This window comes from Callorhinus ursinus, unplaced genomic scaffold (genome assembly GCF_003265705.2).
Source record: "Callorhinus ursinus isolate GAN/ISIS: 27379988/994484 unplaced genomic scaffold, GSC_fseal_2.0 scaffold77, whole genome shotgun sequence".
Classification (NCBI taxonomy): Eukaryota; Metazoa; Chordata; class Mammalia; order Carnivora; family Otariidae; genus Callorhinus; species Callorhinus ursinus.
In genome coordinates this window covers 2,164,948-2,182,419 of record NW_027397139.1, presented here as the reverse complement: position 1 = coordinate 2,182,419, position 17,472 = coordinate 2,164,948, and the positions used below count along the sequence as shown (strand labels likewise).

Genomic DNA, 17,472 nt, shown 5'->3' with positions numbered 1-17,472 from the left:
AGCCTGTTCTGGACGCGTCACCCACGTGGACTTACACCCCGTGTGGCATTCTGTGCCTGGCGCCCGCTCTGAGGGTCATGGGCTCGGGGTCCGTCCCCGTTGTGGCAGGGGCCAGAGTTTCTTTGTAACAGAACACTATATTCCAGGGTGTGGATGGGTCACGTCTTCTTTAGCCATTCATCTGTTGGTGGACACTTTGGTTGTGTCCACCTTTTGGCTACTGTGACCAGCTCTGTTTTAAGCACTTTATATATCTTGATCCATTTCATCTTCAAAATCAACCCCTGCTGTTGGTTCTGTTCTGCCCGTTTCATAGAGGGGTACACTGAGCCACGGAAGATGTGAAACGACTTGCACGCCACCGCAGAGGAGCACCGAGTGAGAGCTGTGATTCTGGAGCTGCGCAGCGTGGCCCTAGTCACGACTGTGATGCCCGTGCCCACCCCGTGCCCTCTCTGCAGCTCGTGTCGGGGGATGCACGCTGGGAAAACCCAACCCGTTGCCTGGGGACACCCGTGGCAGTGGCCTCGCCCAGCTCCGACTCAGCTTCCATCAGCTTCGACGCCTACTCTAACACCACACTTCATGATTGCAGAGCCCACCCTGAGCTCCCCCCAGATCCTCAGTGTTGGCGATGGGGAAGGCGGAGTCGCCACCATTTTGTGGTTGGGTGCCTTTTGCAGGAGGGGGTAACTTGCCCGAGGTCGCTCTGCAATTAGAGAGCTTTGCTTTGAGACAAACACAAGCTTTAAATCCTCCCCTCCAACGAGCTGCACACACAACTGCAGTCAAAATCTGAGCCAACCTATGGGCAGGTCTGGCCTGATTCCCACCCGCTAGAGGAATGCAACCCATGGCTCCCTGGCCCATTCCTCCAACCCACCCCAAGAAACAGGCACGCCACCGCCCCCACTCTGCACAACGCCAAACCAGACGGCAGGGAGCCCTCTCTGCCAGCAAGGTGGAAGCCACAATCTTATGTACCCTAACACAAGAAGTGGCCTCCATCACCTCTGCTGTACCCTGTTGGGTAGAACCCACCACTGGGCCAGCCCACTCTCGAGGGGTGACAGCGGGGGGCAAAGATCCACGGGGGCCATCTCAGAGTCTGTGGGCCAAAGTCAGGATTAGTAACTATCAGCCCCACAGGCTCTGCAAAAGGACAGCACTCTCTGCTAAGCACTGGCATGAGCCAGACGCCCTGGCTAGGTGCCGTGTGACCCCAAAGTGGCTCCCCATGCCCTCAAATGGTGGAATGAGGAACCTGGGGCTGGGCTGAGTGGAGCCACCAAGATAACCCAGGGAGGAGGGGTGGGGCCAGGTTGTTTCCAAAGCAAGGACACCTGCCATTACCTAGTAGGTGCCTGCAATTCAAGCCAGCAGCACAGGGGGCTCTGGATACTGAAAGCGTAGGTCTAAGGCCAAAGTGAATTTCAGTTTCTACCCAATCTTAGAACAGCTGGATGGATGAGTCCTCCCTCCTCCCCCGCATCAGGACAGACGTCTCAACCTCCCGCCACCGCTGCACGGTGCCTGGCACAGAGCCCAGAACGTGCGAGGCCTGATCAGCACTGGCCGGACCGGAGCCGTCTGCCCGTCCTGGGCCCCCCAAGCTCTGAAGGCCTACTGATCTCACACACACTACACACATCTGGGCACCCCTCTCCCACAGCCGGCCCGCTGTTCTCTGCAGTGTGATACAGGGGGACTGGCTGCTCAGTCATCATCCTAAAGGACCTGACGGCCAGACGCATGTGCAGGCCACACCAGGTCCCGGGCTGGACAGGCCAGCTGCAAAGGCCCGTCAGGGACAAACAAAGACCTGAGGTCTGAGCAAAGAGCTGAAATTTACTGAAATGCTAAAACCTGATGTTGTGACCCAGAAAGGGATTAAAAAGAGATAAATGTTATGCTAAGTCAGATCCAAATTTTTTAAACTAAAAAGACAAACAAGCAATGTGGCACGGGGTGTTTGGGATGAGGCAGTAAGAGTATGGAGGGGGCTCCTTCCCGGCACCACAGTCCAGACCCAGAGGCTGCAGGGATCAGCAGCAGGGGCGCCAAGCACGCCACACACCCCTTCCGAGCGGATGGGGTGGGCTCTGCGCTGGGGCCCAAAGAGGGCAGGAAACCCCTCTGACCACCCTGGCTGCCTGGAAGCTTCCAGTTCATGACAAGGAAGTGAGACCAGCTGAACCCCGAGATCAGGGTGGCCTGCGCAGCCCCCCATGATGCCCTCTTCCTCCCAAAGAGCACCGGGGCAGCAGGGGAGATGCACAGACTTGCGAGCCTGCAAGGCACGGCCATGGGTGCCCGGGCCGGAGTGCACAAAGAGCCGTGTGTCAGGGAAGTGGGGCTTTATTTCCTTTAGGCTTGCAGCAGACACATGCACAAGGGTACAACAGGGCTCGCAGAGGGGTACACAGTGGCTCACCCCAGCCCTGGGGCCAGGCCTAGGCACACAGGAGGACAGCCCAGTCAGACCCCACAGCCAGATCCTGAGGTCCTGGCCAGTGCCCCTGCCTGGTTCCTCCCCGCACTCGGCCCAGGACGGCCTCTGTCCCGGGAACTCTCGGGCTACAGGCTGCACAGGTGTCACTCTCTTAACCCGACCAACAGCTGAGAAGAACCAGCACAGGGCACCACCCGCCGGGGACCCACGTTTTGGTGAAGCCCAGACTTAGGCCCTTCCTCTGGCCCTTGACCCTGCTCGAGGGCGGCACCTAGTGGCGGACGACAGCACTGCCCGCGGCAACCCCTTCACCCCCTCTGGTCCAGGGCAACGGGGCTTTCTCCTCCCGCGGAGCTGCAGGGGCTGGACGGGCACTCAGGGGACCCTGAGCCTTCGCAGAGCATTCCAGGGGCCACGACTCCAATGGGGCTACCGCGAGCCCTGACAGTCCAAAAGGCAGCACTGGAACGGGGAGTAAAGCTGGGGTGCGACGGGGGCTGGGTGTGTCATCCCCGCATACTGGGATACTGGGCCGTGGGAGCTTCAGAGACGAGCGTGGGGCCATGACGGCGCCTCACCCCGCACCTGGGACGCCCTGGGCTTCTGCATCAGGGTACGGCACCCGGCCACACACACTCTCAGTAGCCTCTCCAAACTGACACCTCGAGGGCTGGGCCATCCCCTCCATTGGCCCTGGTGCTAGCTCAGTGCTGGGGGCACAGTGAGCATGGGGGATGGAGAGAGCCGGGTCAGAAACCACCTCCACCGCGGACCCCGGGGGAGCTACCTCCTGTCTGGTGTCCAGCAGAGGCCGCTGAGGCCCCTCTGATGCCAAGCCCCGGGCCCTGGGCAAAGCCCCCTACACAGGCCCCGCACACAGAGGCTGCCCCCCGCCAGCCAACCGTTTGCAGAGCCCAGAGTCCCCTGGGTGACGCTGCCCCAGAACCCCCCCGAGTTGCCAGGGCCGTGGGACAGAGGAGCTAAGTGGCCTCGAATTCCCAGCCCCATGGAGCGCGTCCCAGCCCAGCACCCCTCCCGCCTCGGCCCCCCCGGCTCAGGAAGCCCCAGGGCCGGCCCGGGGTGACAGAGGCCCACACTGCGGGTGCCCTCCGCCCCGCGCCCCCCCCCCACCTGCAGCCCTAGCGAAGGCCGCACTCCACGCCCTGCAGTTTCTCCTGCTCCATGGCGCGCACCAGATCCTGCACGAAGCGCATCTCGGAGGCCACCTGCTTCGCCAGGGCCTCGTAGCGGTTCTCGAGGCGGCTGAAGCGGCGCTTGAGCCCACTGGCCCCCAGCAGGGCACCCTTAGCCTCTTCCTGGGCCTGCCGCTGCAGTGCCTCGGTCTTGTGCAGCTCCTGCCGCAGCCGCCGCAGGTCCTGGCCGATGCTCTCGTTCTCCTCCCTGTACCAGGCCTCCTTCTCCTCGTAGATGGCCGTCAGCGCCTCGATGTCCTCGTGGAAGAGGCGCCGGCTGTGCTCCAGGCCCCGCAGGCCCTCCTCCGCTGCCGCCACCTCCTCCAGCACCTTGGAGAAGCGCTCGAAGTTAACGTAAGTGTTGTTGGGGGGCATGCTCGAGTGGGACTTGATGGTGTACTCCTTGAGGCGCGCCGTCTTCAAGCGCCGCCGCTCGGGCTTCCGGCCGCTGTCTTCACGCCGCACGTTCCGCCGCCGGATTGCCTGCAGAGACAGGCCCGTGGCCTCAGCAGGGGCGGGGCAGCCACCGAGGGCCACATGCAGCCTTTGGCCGGCTTTCCCAGATACCGTTCTACCAGCACATGGCTCTGGCGCTCTCCTGCTAGGAGGGCAGAGCTCAGCAGTCACGCCAGAGATGGCAGCAAAGAAAACACAGACTCTCTGGCCCTTTAGGGAAGGTTGATGCTCCTGGCCGAGATGCCACCCATTCTGGAAGTTTCTGTGGAAGGGAGCCCTGCTGCGTGCAGAGCGGCTGAAGAGCCAGCAGGGCACTACAGGGAGACCAAGACCACCTCGGGGCACACCCCACGCCCGATGCCACTCAGGCCCACTCCCCCGGGGGCCCTCCCCAGACAGAGGCCGTGTCACCCTTGCCATCCTTGAGTGGGAGCTGCCCCGCCCACCTCACCTTGATCCAGGAGTGCTCCAGGCTCTGGGCGATGGTCATTCTTCTCCTGGAAGAGCCCCCCACCCTGGTTAGTGCCACGCATGCTATGTGCCCTATCCTCCCATGAGGCTGGCGGAGAGACAAGCAGACAACAGGGAAGGGATTTTCCAGGCTCTCCCCCGCACCTCTGCTCTCCATCCCCACCTCTGATGACTCCTAAACACGGACCCCTAGGGACTCCCCTCCAGCCTGGGGGCAAGTCCCTGAAATGCCCTTGAAACTACCTGTGATCTCCAGAGTGCATGCTCCACTCAGCCAGCAAGGAGCCCATGAAGGGGCCAGTGGGGGCGCAGGCCCCGGGGTCTTCCATGCTTTCTGAGGGGTTTTGTGAAGTGGGGTGAGACCAAACGCTGGGTCTCGCCAACTCCGGCGCCCACAGGAGGGACCAGAGAGATGGAAGGAATGAGCGGCTCGCACCAGGGGAGGACTGTCAGCAACAGGAGCCCCTCTCTGTGAATGAGGTCTCCATGATGCCAGAAGTTTTAGATTTTCCTGGGAAAAGTACCCAAGGAATTTGGAATTTCACATGAAAACTAAAATATCAGCAAGGAATTAACAGCTCTTCAAGACACAGTGGGAGCCAACGTGAGCATCCACTGCTGACCCCAACTCCCAGTTACGCGGAGGGGACAGCATGGAGGGACACGTTCTTGGGGAGCCGGAAGGCCTTCCCTGCCAGCCCCCCCTGCCCAGCCCGGCGTTCCTACTTGGGGTCTTTGACAAGCAGCCGGCGGATGAAGTCCTTGGCCAGCTCGCTGGTGTTGCTGAAGTATTCCTCGTCAAAGTCATAGTTCACAGCCGAGATGTTGGTCAGGGTCTCCTGCTTGGTCTCACCCAGGAACGGGGAGGCGCCACTCAAACTGGAAGGAGGACAAAGGGCTCAGCGTCCCCGGCACTTGGTCCCTGTCACCTCAGGGGCCAGACACAGAGGAAAGCGGATGCTGGGCCTTGAGCTCCCCTGCACACCCACATTCCCCCAGAACCTGCCCCCAACCAGCCCCCAGCCTCCCACCAGGAAGCACAAAAATGTCATGCTCAGCCACTGATGGGCACTAAAGAGGGGGCAAGTGTCTCTAAGGAAGCTGGAAGCATCTGCCCCAAACGTTTAGTGAATACAGAGGAAAAGCTGACGACTTCCCAGGAGGGTGTCCTGGCCAACACCATGCCAGCCGGGCAGGGTGCACGTCACCAGAGATGACACAAGGATATCATGTGCATCCTGAGCAGCTGTGCTGGGGGGCCACCCCCCCCCCATGGGGCTCTGGGCACAAGGCACTGTGACGTATAATAAGAAATACACTTCTGGTCCTCACCCGTCCTCAGGCACAGAGCTCCCATAAGCCTCGTACTCTCCTAAACACTAAGAACTAAGAAGGTGGGAGCACCTGTTATGATATTCGGTCTCTAGCCTCGGTTTCTGAAGTGGTTGCAAGGTGATAAGATGAGAAGAACCCTTTGCCGTCCATCACAAGCCCCTTTCAGCCACACCGGAGTCTACCCGAATGCGGCCACTTTTGGATGGAAGGGCCCTAGACGACCGCGGGCTGGGGCTGGGGGCCGGGTGAAGCAGCCATGGGGTTAGTAGGATGGATCTGCTGGCCCCATCCCTGACCTCTGGGGCAAGAAGAGGGGCTGGAGATTGAGTTCGTCACCGACAATTTAATCACTCGTGCCTCCACAATGGAACCTCCGTGAAATCCCTCAACGAAAGGGCTCGAAGTTTCCAGCTGGATTCTGAATGCCTCCATGTGTGGAGAAGAGTGCATACCTCCAAGTCCACAAAGACAGGAGCTCCTGTGCTCGGAGCCCTCCCAGACCTCGCCCTACGTGCCTCCTCATCTGGCCGCTGGTCCATATCTATGACCTTCATAACTAATTGGTACCAATAAGCACACTGTTCCGAGTTCTGGGAGCCGCTCCGGCAGGCTCTCCAGGCCAAGGGGGCTCATGGGAGCCTCTGATCTAACAACCTGGCCTGTGGCTGGCGGCTCAAGTGGGACCAAGCCCTGAGCCACCTCCAGGCAGAGGGCACCAGAACCAACTAAAGCTGTGGGACACAGTCTTGGGTGCCCCAAGATGGGTTTTTTAAATATTTTTGTTTTTGTTTCTATTTTTTTTTTAATTTTTTAAGATTTTATTTATTTGACAGAGAGACACAGCGAGAGAGGGAACACAAGCAGGGGGAGTGGGAGAGGGGGAAGCAGGAGCTGAAGGCAGATGCTTAACGACTGAGCCAACAAGGCGCCCCCTAGTTTTTGTTTTTAAAGATCGAGGTAAGGGGCGCCTGGGTGGCTCCATCAGTTAAGTGTCTTCCTTCAGCTCCTGCTCAGGTCATGATCCCAGGGTTCTGGGATTAAGCCCCATGTCAGGCTCCCTGCTCAGCCGTGAGTCTGCTTCACCCTCTCCCACTGCCCCTTCCCGTTTGTGCTCACTCTCTCTCCATAAAATGAATAAATAAAATCTTTTTTTTTTTTAAAGACTTTATTTGATAGAGACACAGCGAGAGAGGGAGCACAAGCAGTGGGAGTGGGAGAGGGAGAAGCAGGCTTCCCGCCGAGCAGGGAGCCCGATGTGGGGCTCGATCCCACATGACCGGAGCCTAAGGCAGATGCTTAATGACTGAGCCACTCAGGCACCCCAAAAATAATTAAAGGCTTAAAAAAAAAAATCTTAAGAAACCTTCAGGGTGTGGGGCACCTGGGTGGCTCAGTGGGTTAAGCGTTGTATTCGGCTCAGGTCACGATCCCAGGGTCCTGGGATCAAGCCCCTCATCGGGCTCCCTGCTCGGCAGGAAGCCTGCTTCCCCCTCTCCCGCTCCCCCTGCTTGTGTTCCCTCTCTCGCTGTGTCTCTGTCAAATAAATAAATAAAAATCTAAAAAAAAGAAACCTTCAGGGTGGATCACTAGGCCACCTGACAAGGGAAGAAAGAGCAGTGGGGGCCTGCTTAACACAGGGGTGGAGGTGAGAACAGTCCAACCGTGATGCCTGAGGGAATAGGTCGGGGAAACCTCTTCCGCACAGAGCAGGGTTTTCCAGGAGACTGAGACAGGAAATCACCTTTCCCTCCTATACAAATTCATTCGTTTACTCATCCACCCATCCACAACCCACCCACCCATCCATCCACCCACCCACCCACCCACCCACCCATCCACCATCCGTCCATCCATCCACCCATCCATCCACCCATCCACCATCCACCATCCACCCATCCACCCATTCACCCATCCACCCATCCACCATCCACCCATCCACCCACCCACCCATTCACCCATCCACCCATCCACCATCCATCCACCCACCCATCCACCATCCATCCATCCACCCATCCACCATCCAACCATCCACCCATCCACCAACCAACCATCCACCCATCCACCATCCAACCATCCACCCATCTACCAACCAACCATCCACCCATCCACCATCCAACCATCCACCCATCCACCAACCAACCATCCACCCATCCACCATCCATCCACCCATCCACCCACCCACCCACCAAGTTCACTGAGCACTGTGGTGGGTCAGAGCCCACAGTCCCTGTCCCTGCCCAGAAGCCTTCCTGACCCAGCAGGGCCCCAGGAAACGCAGGAAGCACCAACCAGGCACTCACAGGATGTAGGTGATGACTCCGATGCTCCTGGACAGAGCACACAAGAAGAGAGGAACAGTCAGCTCAGTGGTGGGGGTGGCACCCCAATTCCCAGAATCTCTACCTGGCCCAGATGGGGAAGCCAGAAGCCCATGGCCTGTTCTGCTCTCCTTCCAGGGTCTGCATGGCCTCCACTAAGGGCACTCCTCCCTCAGCTCTGGGTGTCTCAGGACTGGGAACCCGAGCTCATCTGGCCACACCCACCCTATCAAGGCTCAAACTGGGCAGGGGAGAGGTTGGGGCAGATGCGGGACTCTGTGCCTGCCGTGCTCCAAGCGGGGCTGACAAACTCTTCCTACAAAGGGTGAGATAGCAATTATTTCAGGCTTTCTGGGTCACAGTTTCTGTCCCTTATTTGTCTGTTTTGTGTTTAACAACACCTTAACAAGAAAACCATTCTGAGCTCACGGACCTGCCCTGGCTGGCGGGCCATCATTTGCCGACCCCCGTTCCAAGGCAGTGGTCTGTCTTGCCCACACCCAACAGCCAGGCGGATGGGCTACATCCCAGCCTGAGGCTGTGGCCTGGCAGCTCCCAGGCTGAGGGGCTCCCTGAGGAGCAAAAGGGCTACATGCCAGGCATGTGTGTGCTGAGCTCAGCGCCAGGCAGCCCTGGCCCCACCACTCCCCACCACTCACCACATGTCCGCCTCCAGACCCAGGGGTTCATAGTTGACGATCTCTGGAGCTGCAGGGACAGGGAGACGGAAGGGGCAGGGTCAGATCCTGGTATATCTGAGGCAGCACAGGGGATATGGCCAGAGGGAGGAGCAGGGCCCACCTGGCGGAGGGGGCGCGGGGGGCAGGGTGGCTCTGGGCCAGGAAGGCCCAACCTCCACGTGCCTGACACCAGGACTCGGGAGAGGAAATCAGGGGGGTGGGCCAGATGCCCAGGGCCAGGCCCGAGGCGCCCCCACAGGCCAGGAATCCTCAAATGGCCCCACAAACCCTGGCCCCAAGGCACTATGCAGAGCCATACCCACGAATTCGGGGGTGCCAAAGATATTCTTGAACTCATTCCCTGCTTCAATCTTGTGCGCGATGCCAAAGTCGATGAGCTTGATCCGTGGGTTGGGCACGTTCTTGTCCAGCAGCATGATGTTTTCTGGCTGGGGATATAGCAGGTCTGTTGCTCTGCCAGCCCAGCGTCCCCAGGACAGCCCCGAATCTCCCCTGGGAACCCCCAACAGGTCACCAGCCTGCATTCTGTGCTGTAAGAGCTGGACCCCCTCCCCGGACCCACCACCCTGCTGGGGCCCACCTTGAGGTCAAAGTGGGCGATGCGCTTGGAGTGCAGGTAGTGGACGCCATCCAGGATCTGCTTGAGGAATTGAGTGGCCTCGTCCTCCGTCAGTGACTCCTTTTCCGCCAGGAAGTCGAAGAGCTCCCCACCCGAGACCAGCTCTAGGATGAGCACCACGTCCGTCTTGTTCTCAAAGATGTCGTGTAGCGTGATTATGTTGGGGTGCCGGATCTCCCGCAGGATGTTCACCTCTCGTTCGATCTCCTCCCGGCTGACGCCCCGCCGGCTGGATGACAGACGGCGCTTCTTGATGAACTTGGCCGCATACTCCTTCCCGGTGCCCTTCTGCCGGCATTTCCGTACAATGGCAAACTGGCCACTGCGGGGACAGAGGAGTGAGCAGGGGCCCGGCGAGGAACTGGGGAGGGGGCGGGGCTTCTGCGACAGCACCTCCCGGCCCCGCCAGGTGGCAGGTGAGCTGCTAGGCGGGTCCAAAGCAGCCACGGCAGGTCTGCCAGGCAGAGAGCAGGGAAGTGCCTCAGTGTTTGCAAAAGGGAACTGAGTCCATCCCGGGCCGGTGGGATCCCAGGCAGCCAGGAGAAAGCGGCCGACAGGAGGTGTTTCCTCGGGCACAGTGGGCAGGAGGCCCTGAGAGCTGGCCACCCTGCTCGCCACCTGTGTCAGAGGAGGGGGCTGAGGGGTGGGGCGGCCAAGAGGGATTTTTTTTTTTTTCTTTAACATTTTATTTATTTGACAGAGAGAGAGACAGCGAGAGCAGAAACTCAAGCAGGGGGAGTGGGAGAAGGAGAAGCAGGGAGCCTGATGCGGGGCTCGAGCCCAGGACCCTGGGATCATGACCTGAGCTGAAGGCAGACGCTCAACGACTGAGCCACCCAGGCGCCCCAGAGGGGTTCTTTTATGTGATGTAATTCTACACTGATTTGACTTTCCATAGTCTATTTTGTCATGTTTAAAAACCTAAGAAAAGGGGCACCTGGGTGGCTCAGTTGGTTGAGCGACTGCCTTCGGCTCAGGTCATGATCCTGGAGTCCCGGGATCGGGTCCCGCATCGGGCTCCCTGCTCAGCGGGGAGTCTGCTTCTCCCTCTGACCCTCCCCCCTCTCATGCTCACTCTCTCTCTCTCAAATAAATAAATAAATCTTTAAAAAAAAAAAAAAAGAAATCTAAGAAAAAACTTAAAAAAGCCACTGACTTCTTATTTAACCGGTCAAGTAAGAGGAACACACACATTTTCAAACTGACAGAGAGGACAGGGGCCAGGGCCTGCACCCACAGAAACCGTTTCCACACACCTCTGCAGTTCCTTCCAATGTCTGCCCAAGAGAAATGACAACAGAAATCCACAGAGTGGTTCTACACAAATCCTCAGTCAGCACGATTCCCAGCAGCCTCAAGGGGGAAACAACCAGATGGCGATCGACGGATGAATACATGTCCACCACCCACGGACACGTCAATCGGCCGTGAACAGGAGCAAGGTGCCCACACGTGCTGCCCCGGGGACGGACCCCGAGCCCACGACGCTCAGGGAGGGAACCAGACACAGAAGGCCACACGGGGTGTGAGTCCACGTGGGTGACACGTCCGGAACAGGCTCATCCACGGACGGGAAGGGGGCTCGTGGGGGCCGGGGGCTGGGGAGGGGTGGGGAGGTGACAGCTAATGGGGACAGGATTGCTTCTGGGTGATGGAATATTCTAGAATTATTTAGGGTAACAGCTGCAAAACCCTGTAAATACACTAAAAGATCACTAACTTGCACACTGTAAATGGGTGAACTGTACAGTACGTGGATTATATCTCAAGAGAGCAGTTATTAAAAGAGACAGAAATCCTATTTACTGTACCCCAGGGAGCTGTCCAATGTCCAAATTATTTTGCTATCCAAGAACTTAGTTATATTAACTTACTTTAACTCAAAAGCTGGCTGAAAAAAGCCAGACAATAAATATTTTTAGCCTTGTGGGCCATGTGGTTTCTGTCATAATTCTTATGCGTTTTTACAACCTTTTAAAAAAATAAAAAAACATTCCAGGTTCAGAGGCAGGCAGGATCACACTAGGCTGGGGCCGGATGTGCCCACAGGCCGTACTTTGCTGACTCCACATAAGCGGGGACCAAGTGCAAGACAAAGCACACACTCCTGAAAGAAAACATCAAGGCACCACCAGGGATCAAGAGAAAAGAGACAGGGAGGTGAGGGGGAGGGCTCCGAGGAAGGAAGGGCAGAGATGGGGACAGGCGGGGGGTAGGCTCTCCGAAGCTGGCAACAGCAGAGGCAGGTCAGGCCAGGCAGAACGAGCCTAGGAACAGGACACACAGACGAGCGAGGGACCCAACGGGGTTTGGGCAATAAGTGGACCAACCCATGGTGCCAGCACAGATGTGTTCTACCCCCGCTCAACCGGAAGATGGGAGACGTTCAAGATGGGCAACCTACTAACACAGTGGGCTGAATGATGGCCCCGCCAAGGACACCCACGGGTGAAACCCAGAACCTGTCAACAGATCACGGCTTCTGGTAAAAGGGACCTTGGCAGGTGGAAGCAAGTCAAGGCCCCTGTGGTGGGGGTGACCCTGGGTTCCCGGGGGCCAGGATCCTCATGAGGTCCTCAGGAGAGGGAGGCAGAGGGTGGGAGTCCCAGAGATGGGCAGACCCCATGCTGCTGGCGGTGAGGATGAAGGGGGGACCACGGGCCAAGAAAAGGCTGGAGTCGGGTCTCCCTGGGGCCCTGGGGAGAACCAGCCCTACAGGTCTGTTTTAGACTCCAGACTCCCAGACCTTTCACATAATTGCACGTCCTTCTAGGCCACTGAATTGTGGTGATCAGTGACGGCGGTGACAGGAGACTCAAACACTCATCCAAAAGCCAAGTGTGCAGGTCAGCCAAGAAAGGCAGTGCTCCTGGTCAGGCCTCACCCCCCTACCTCCTGAACCTGCCACAAAGGTCCTTGGGGGACACTACTCTCCTGCCCCCTCCATGTCTCCACTAACTCTCCCCTACCCGAAATGCTTCCCCTCTCTTCTGCCTGCACTAGCCAAGCAAGTCCCACAACAAATCCCCGATGGGAATGACATCGAATTCTGAACGTTCACCCCATGCCGGCGGCACTGGGCTAAGTGCTGGACGTGGGGCCTCATTTTCAGATATGAGGACTGTTCTCCCCTGCTTTATTCTAAGGGAAACTAACAAATGAAGAGGAGTAAGACAGGGCTCATGGGAATAGGCAAAAAAATGCTATTACAGGCTAAACTGGGTACCTCAAAAATCCTTGTTGAAGTCCTAACCCCCAGCACCTCAGAGCGGGACTACCCAGAGACAGGACCTTAAAAAGGTGATTCAGTTAAAATGAGCTTACATAGGGCGCCTGGGTGGCTCAGTCGGGTAAGCGTCAGGGTCCTGGGATCGAGTCTGGCAACGGGCTCCTTGCTCAGCGGGGGGTCTGCTTCTCCCTCTGCCCCTCCCCGCTGCTTGTGTGTGCTCTCTCTCATGCCCTCTCTCAAATAAATAAAATCTTTAAATAAAATAAAATAAAATGAGCTCACAGGAGTGGGATGAATCCAATCTGACCAGTGTCCTTTTAAGAGAAGAGAAGAACACATAGACACAGACAGACAGCCAGCCCTGTGAGGCCATGGGGAGAAGATGATCATCTGCACGGCAAGGAGAGGCACCTCAGGAGGAACCAGCCCTGTGGACACCTTGATCTTGGACCTCCTGCCTCTAGGCCCGGGAGAGTATGAATCTCTGCTGCTCACGGAGCCCCATCCACAGTACTTTTCTGTGGCAACCCAAGCCCACACAAGTGCACACACCACTCTATGAAGTGGAAGCCAGAGCGGAAGTCCACGTTGTCAACCCACAGAGTGATTTATTTCCCAAGACTATCAGCGTGAAGGTGAACTAGGAAGAAAGAATCCCTAACCCCTCCCAAGCACACACACAAAGAAAGTTGCTTCCAGTTCATGCGGCCCCATCCCCCTGGGACAAGAAAACGTGGCCCTGCTTTATTTGTGGTCCTCATCACCACGAGGATGCCGGGCTGCGAATTACCCAAAGACAGTCCGTAATTAGCCCCGGGGAAGACTCTGCCTCTGAAACCGAGAGCTTCTGCGGCAGCCACCTGCCGAGGTGCAGAGCGAGCATGGGAGAGGATGCTGTCCGGGCACAAGGATGCACGTCTTCCTAATGCACAGGGCTCCGCCTCACTGGGACATCTACTGGGCCTCTTCCAGGGGGGCAGGCGGAAGCCTAATGCCCACCTCTGGTTCCAGCACACCTGGGCTTTGCAGCCAGCAGGGCTTGGTCTCAGGGCTAGAATCCCACGTGGCCACTTCCAGTCTGCGTGGCCTGGGGCAAGCTGCTTCCCTCCTCTTGGCCTCCGCTTCTTTATAAAACAGGGAGAGCAGGCGCACCTGCCTGGTAGCTCTTTTCGTAGGTGAACGAAAGTAACGGAAAGACAGACTAGAACTTGGGATGTCCAAACGACGTCTGTAACTCATATAAACTGCGGCACAGCGTGTGCAGCATCTGTGCCTCTAACCGTTCACCTCACAGATCTCCGAGCACATTTGGGATCACTGGACAGAGCCGTGCCGTCCAAGATGACAGCCACCAGCCACGCAGTGGCCTGCACACCAGTCTGAACCGAAATGTGCTGGAAGCGTGTATCACACACCAGATTTCAAAGGCTTCACATCCAAAAAAGGTGGTAAAATCCTTCACCTGTAATTTTTGTTGCGCTTACAAGTAAAATGATAATAGTTCAATCTACTGGGTTAAATAAAATATATTAATTATTAAAACTGACCCAGCTACTACAAAACTTCAGTACGCCTCCAGAGTATCGAACATTCTACAGGCTGCGTAATGCTCCAGAGGCAGTGGGGCTGGACCATTGAAGAAACTTCCCATAAAATCCTTATAGCAACTACCCCTGTTCTTAGGTCATTGGGTCTGTGCACATACATATTCCTGTGGAATTAATTCTTAAGAGTGGAATCGGTGGGTGAAGGGGCATATACGTGGGACATTTGGCTGACTTTGGCCAAGCCACCCTCAGCGGGAGGACCTAACACATTTCCAACAATAAAGGATGAGATGGAGGGGCGGGCGGGGGGGGGGCTACATTCTCTACCACTCTATTAAGGAAATTCCTAAAGGAGGGACTTCAGAATCCCAAGTGAGCCTGAAACACTTTCTCAGCCAAGGCGTGAGACACGACTCAGTTATTTACATTCCCTTTTGGTGACATCATGGGGCTGGTCAGCAGCGAACTCACCAAATAAGGTCTGAGGCTGGGGGGGTGGGGACGGATGGTGCCTGACTAGTCTGAGGCACGGTGTTCTCAGGGGACACTCCGAGGCCCCGCCAGACAGGAAATCAGCTGCCTGGCTGGAATGGGAAACCTCCGCTCTTTCCCACAAGAATGCTAAACAATTGGCAGGGACGTGGGCCCAGACAGGAGGCCTCTCCTGCAAATGTGCACGAAAACCAATCATCTCCCGCAAGAGAGGATTAAATAGAGGGACACACCTTTACCAACAAACACTGCCACCACCTACTGTTCTCCCGCCACATGGCAGGAACCCTGGTAGGTGCTCCATGTGCTCAATTCTATTTCTCCCCAATAGAGGTCAAAACAAGAATGTGCAGACAGGGCCACCTGACTCCAAAGCCTAAATTCCTTTGGCCAGCACATGCCACTGACTCATTCCTTCTCGGAGAGGAGGATGAAGGACGGGGCGGAGGGACACTATCCAGAAACCCCACAGTGCCCCTCTCCCATGTCCCGAGCTCCAGCGGCCGGCCCTGCTCACCTGCCCAGCTCCTCCCCCATCTCATAGTAGTCTTCTACGTCTTCCTGCCTGAACGTTGACATGGTGGGCGGTCTGCTTTCTGGTGCCTTCCCTTCGCTCAAGGCTGGAGACAGGACCTCAGGAGTCCCCTAGCTGTGACCCTGGAGGAGAAAGGGGAAATAGGGAAGACGTGAGACACCAACTATTACTCTTAGCTACACGGAGCAACCTCCCCCACCCTGCGCCCCCAAACGAAGTTCCATGCTCCTCATAAAAGGCACATGCATGTGGCAGGCCGGGTCCTTTCCCGTTACCCCACTTGGACACCACACCACACCGTCTCTGGAAGCCCCACTGTGCAGGCTTGGCCCCAAAACTACCCCCAGGCCCACACCTCTGGCTCCCCACACACTGCCCCAGCCCTTCTCTGCCTCTCCCTCCTAGGCCTCTCCCAACCTGCTCATCCAAAGCACCCCCCCACATTCCTGCAAGTTCCCCCCCCACTCTGCACACCCGGGGCTCCCTTGCACCTGTCCAACATCCTAAGCCGTTCCAATGCCAACACCCCCCACCTCCCTGCCCACCTGCGACCTTAACCCCTCCTGTCCTCACCCATTCCCCCCACAAACCCCTGACCACAGATCTCTTAAGACCTTCCTCAGCGCTGTGCTAAATTCCCCGGGAACTGAACAATGGCTTCCAAACTCTGGCCAGCCCCCTACCCACGGTCGCCTCCCCCTGACCTCCGCCGTCCCGACAGCACTAACCGCTTCCCCGCTCCTCGAAGGCACCCCTGCAGAGGCCCGCATCCCGTCTCCCCCACCCGCAAAGGGCCACATCTCAGAGTCTCCTCCATTGTCTTTTCCCCAACCTTCGGACAAGCTCCAGGGTACACCGCCACGGCCCTCTCCACAGGCCCCTCCAAGCCCTAGCGTCCGGGTTCGAGCGTCTCCAAGGCCGCCACGCCCCTCACAAGCCCCGACCCAGCCCCTTCTCCTGCCGGCTCATCCCAAGGAGGTCCCCGAACGTCCCCCCCGCGCCCCCGAAGCGCCGCCTCGGCCTCCCCCGCCCGCCGCCGGCCACGAGTCGCGCCCGCTCCGCACCGTCCGCGGCCCCGCGCCCCGGCCGGCCCTCTGCCGCGCTGGCCACCGCCGCCCTCTCCAGCCCCGCCGCCTCGGCCGCCGGGACGCACCGACCTGCGTCGACGTCGCCGCGTCAGCCAGTGCCCGCCCCCGGGAGGGGGGTCCCGCCGCCCATTGGTCTACGCGCCCGCCCCTCGTGACGCCCCGCCCCCCCGCCTCCTTCCAGGCCCAGCGGGCTGGAGTCCGATCCTCCGGATGATGTATTGCCACTGGCCGGCAGGCTCGCCTTCGGCAGCGGATTGGCTGGAACGGACGTCGGTCACACTTAGGAAGCCGGAGGGCCGACTTCCGGCCCCTGGGCCACCCCGCCCGCTCTCCTCTGACCCCGGTCCTGAAGCTGAGGGGTGCGATGCCGAATTGCTGCGTCCCTCCTCCTGCCTTCCTTGAGCACGAGACAAGCGAATGAGAGGCCCAGCTCCCGCATGGCCGCTCCTGGGGTGGACTCCGGGACCACTTTAGTCCCTGAGTTGCAGTTTCCCCCTCTGTAAAATGTTACCCACATGCATAAAATGTTACCCAAAGGCATAAAATGCAAATGAAATCAGTCAGGTGTTGCCATTCATGCTTGATTTTTCTGACGCGTGTTGTCTCCAGACACACGATAGAACAGCTAGTTAGTAGGTACCAATCAACCATCTTAGGAGGTAAAACATGTTAACATTTCTCCGGTTCTGCAGGTGGGGAAGCTGAGACCCAGAGAGGTTAAGTAACCCACCCGAAGTCACACAGCCAGGAAATGGCATAGCAGAGAATCATTGCCAGAAAGCCCTGAACCACTGCAGATGTCATCTCACGAAAGACCCCAAGTCTTGACTTTCGCAGCCTACCGTGCCCTCGTGCCATTCTCTCCTCGCTCACTCCACTCCCAGCTCATCTGCCCTCCTTCTGACTTCAAACATTGCACTCCCACCCCCAGGTATTTGCACAAGCTGTCCCGTCAGCCTGGATTCTTGAAACACCTTCCCCCGGACCCGCTGCATCAGTTAACTACATCTTACATTAGATGCAATTATTACCTCTT

The 17,472-nt window shown here is 57.9% G+C and overlaps 1 protein-coding gene across 4 annotated transcripts; it reads right to left on the bottom strand.

Moving 5' to 3' along the window:
* Positions 1–2,342: 2,342 nt before the first annotated feature.
* DAPK3 (death associated protein kinase 3) lies at positions 2,343–16,508 on the bottom strand. Of its 4 annotated transcripts, none has more exons than XM_025861503.2 (9): positions 16,413–16,508; positions 15,331–15,470; positions 9,507–9,867; positions 9,225–9,354; positions 8,885–8,933; positions 8,208–8,234; positions 5,299–5,451; positions 4,553–4,598; positions 2,343–4,128 (listed from the first exon to the last, which is right to left on the bottom strand). In XM_025861503.2, the coding sequence occupies exons 2-9, from the start codon at positions 15,390–15,392 to the stop codon at positions 3,592–3,594; spliced, it is 1,365 nt and encodes a 454-aa protein (XP_025717288.1). In that variant the 5' UTR covers positions 15,393–15,470; positions 16,413–16,508; the 3' UTR covers positions 2,343–3,591. The 4 variants fall into 4 exon arrangements, with proteins under 4 accessions (XP_025717288.1, XP_025717289.1, XP_025717290.1 ...); XM_025861504.2 differs by lacking the exon at positions 16,413–16,508 and adding an exon at positions 16,181–16,310; XM_025861505.2 differs by lacking the exon at positions 16,413–16,508 and adding an exon at positions 16,077–16,200.
* Positions 16,509–17,472: the final 964 nt, after the last annotated feature.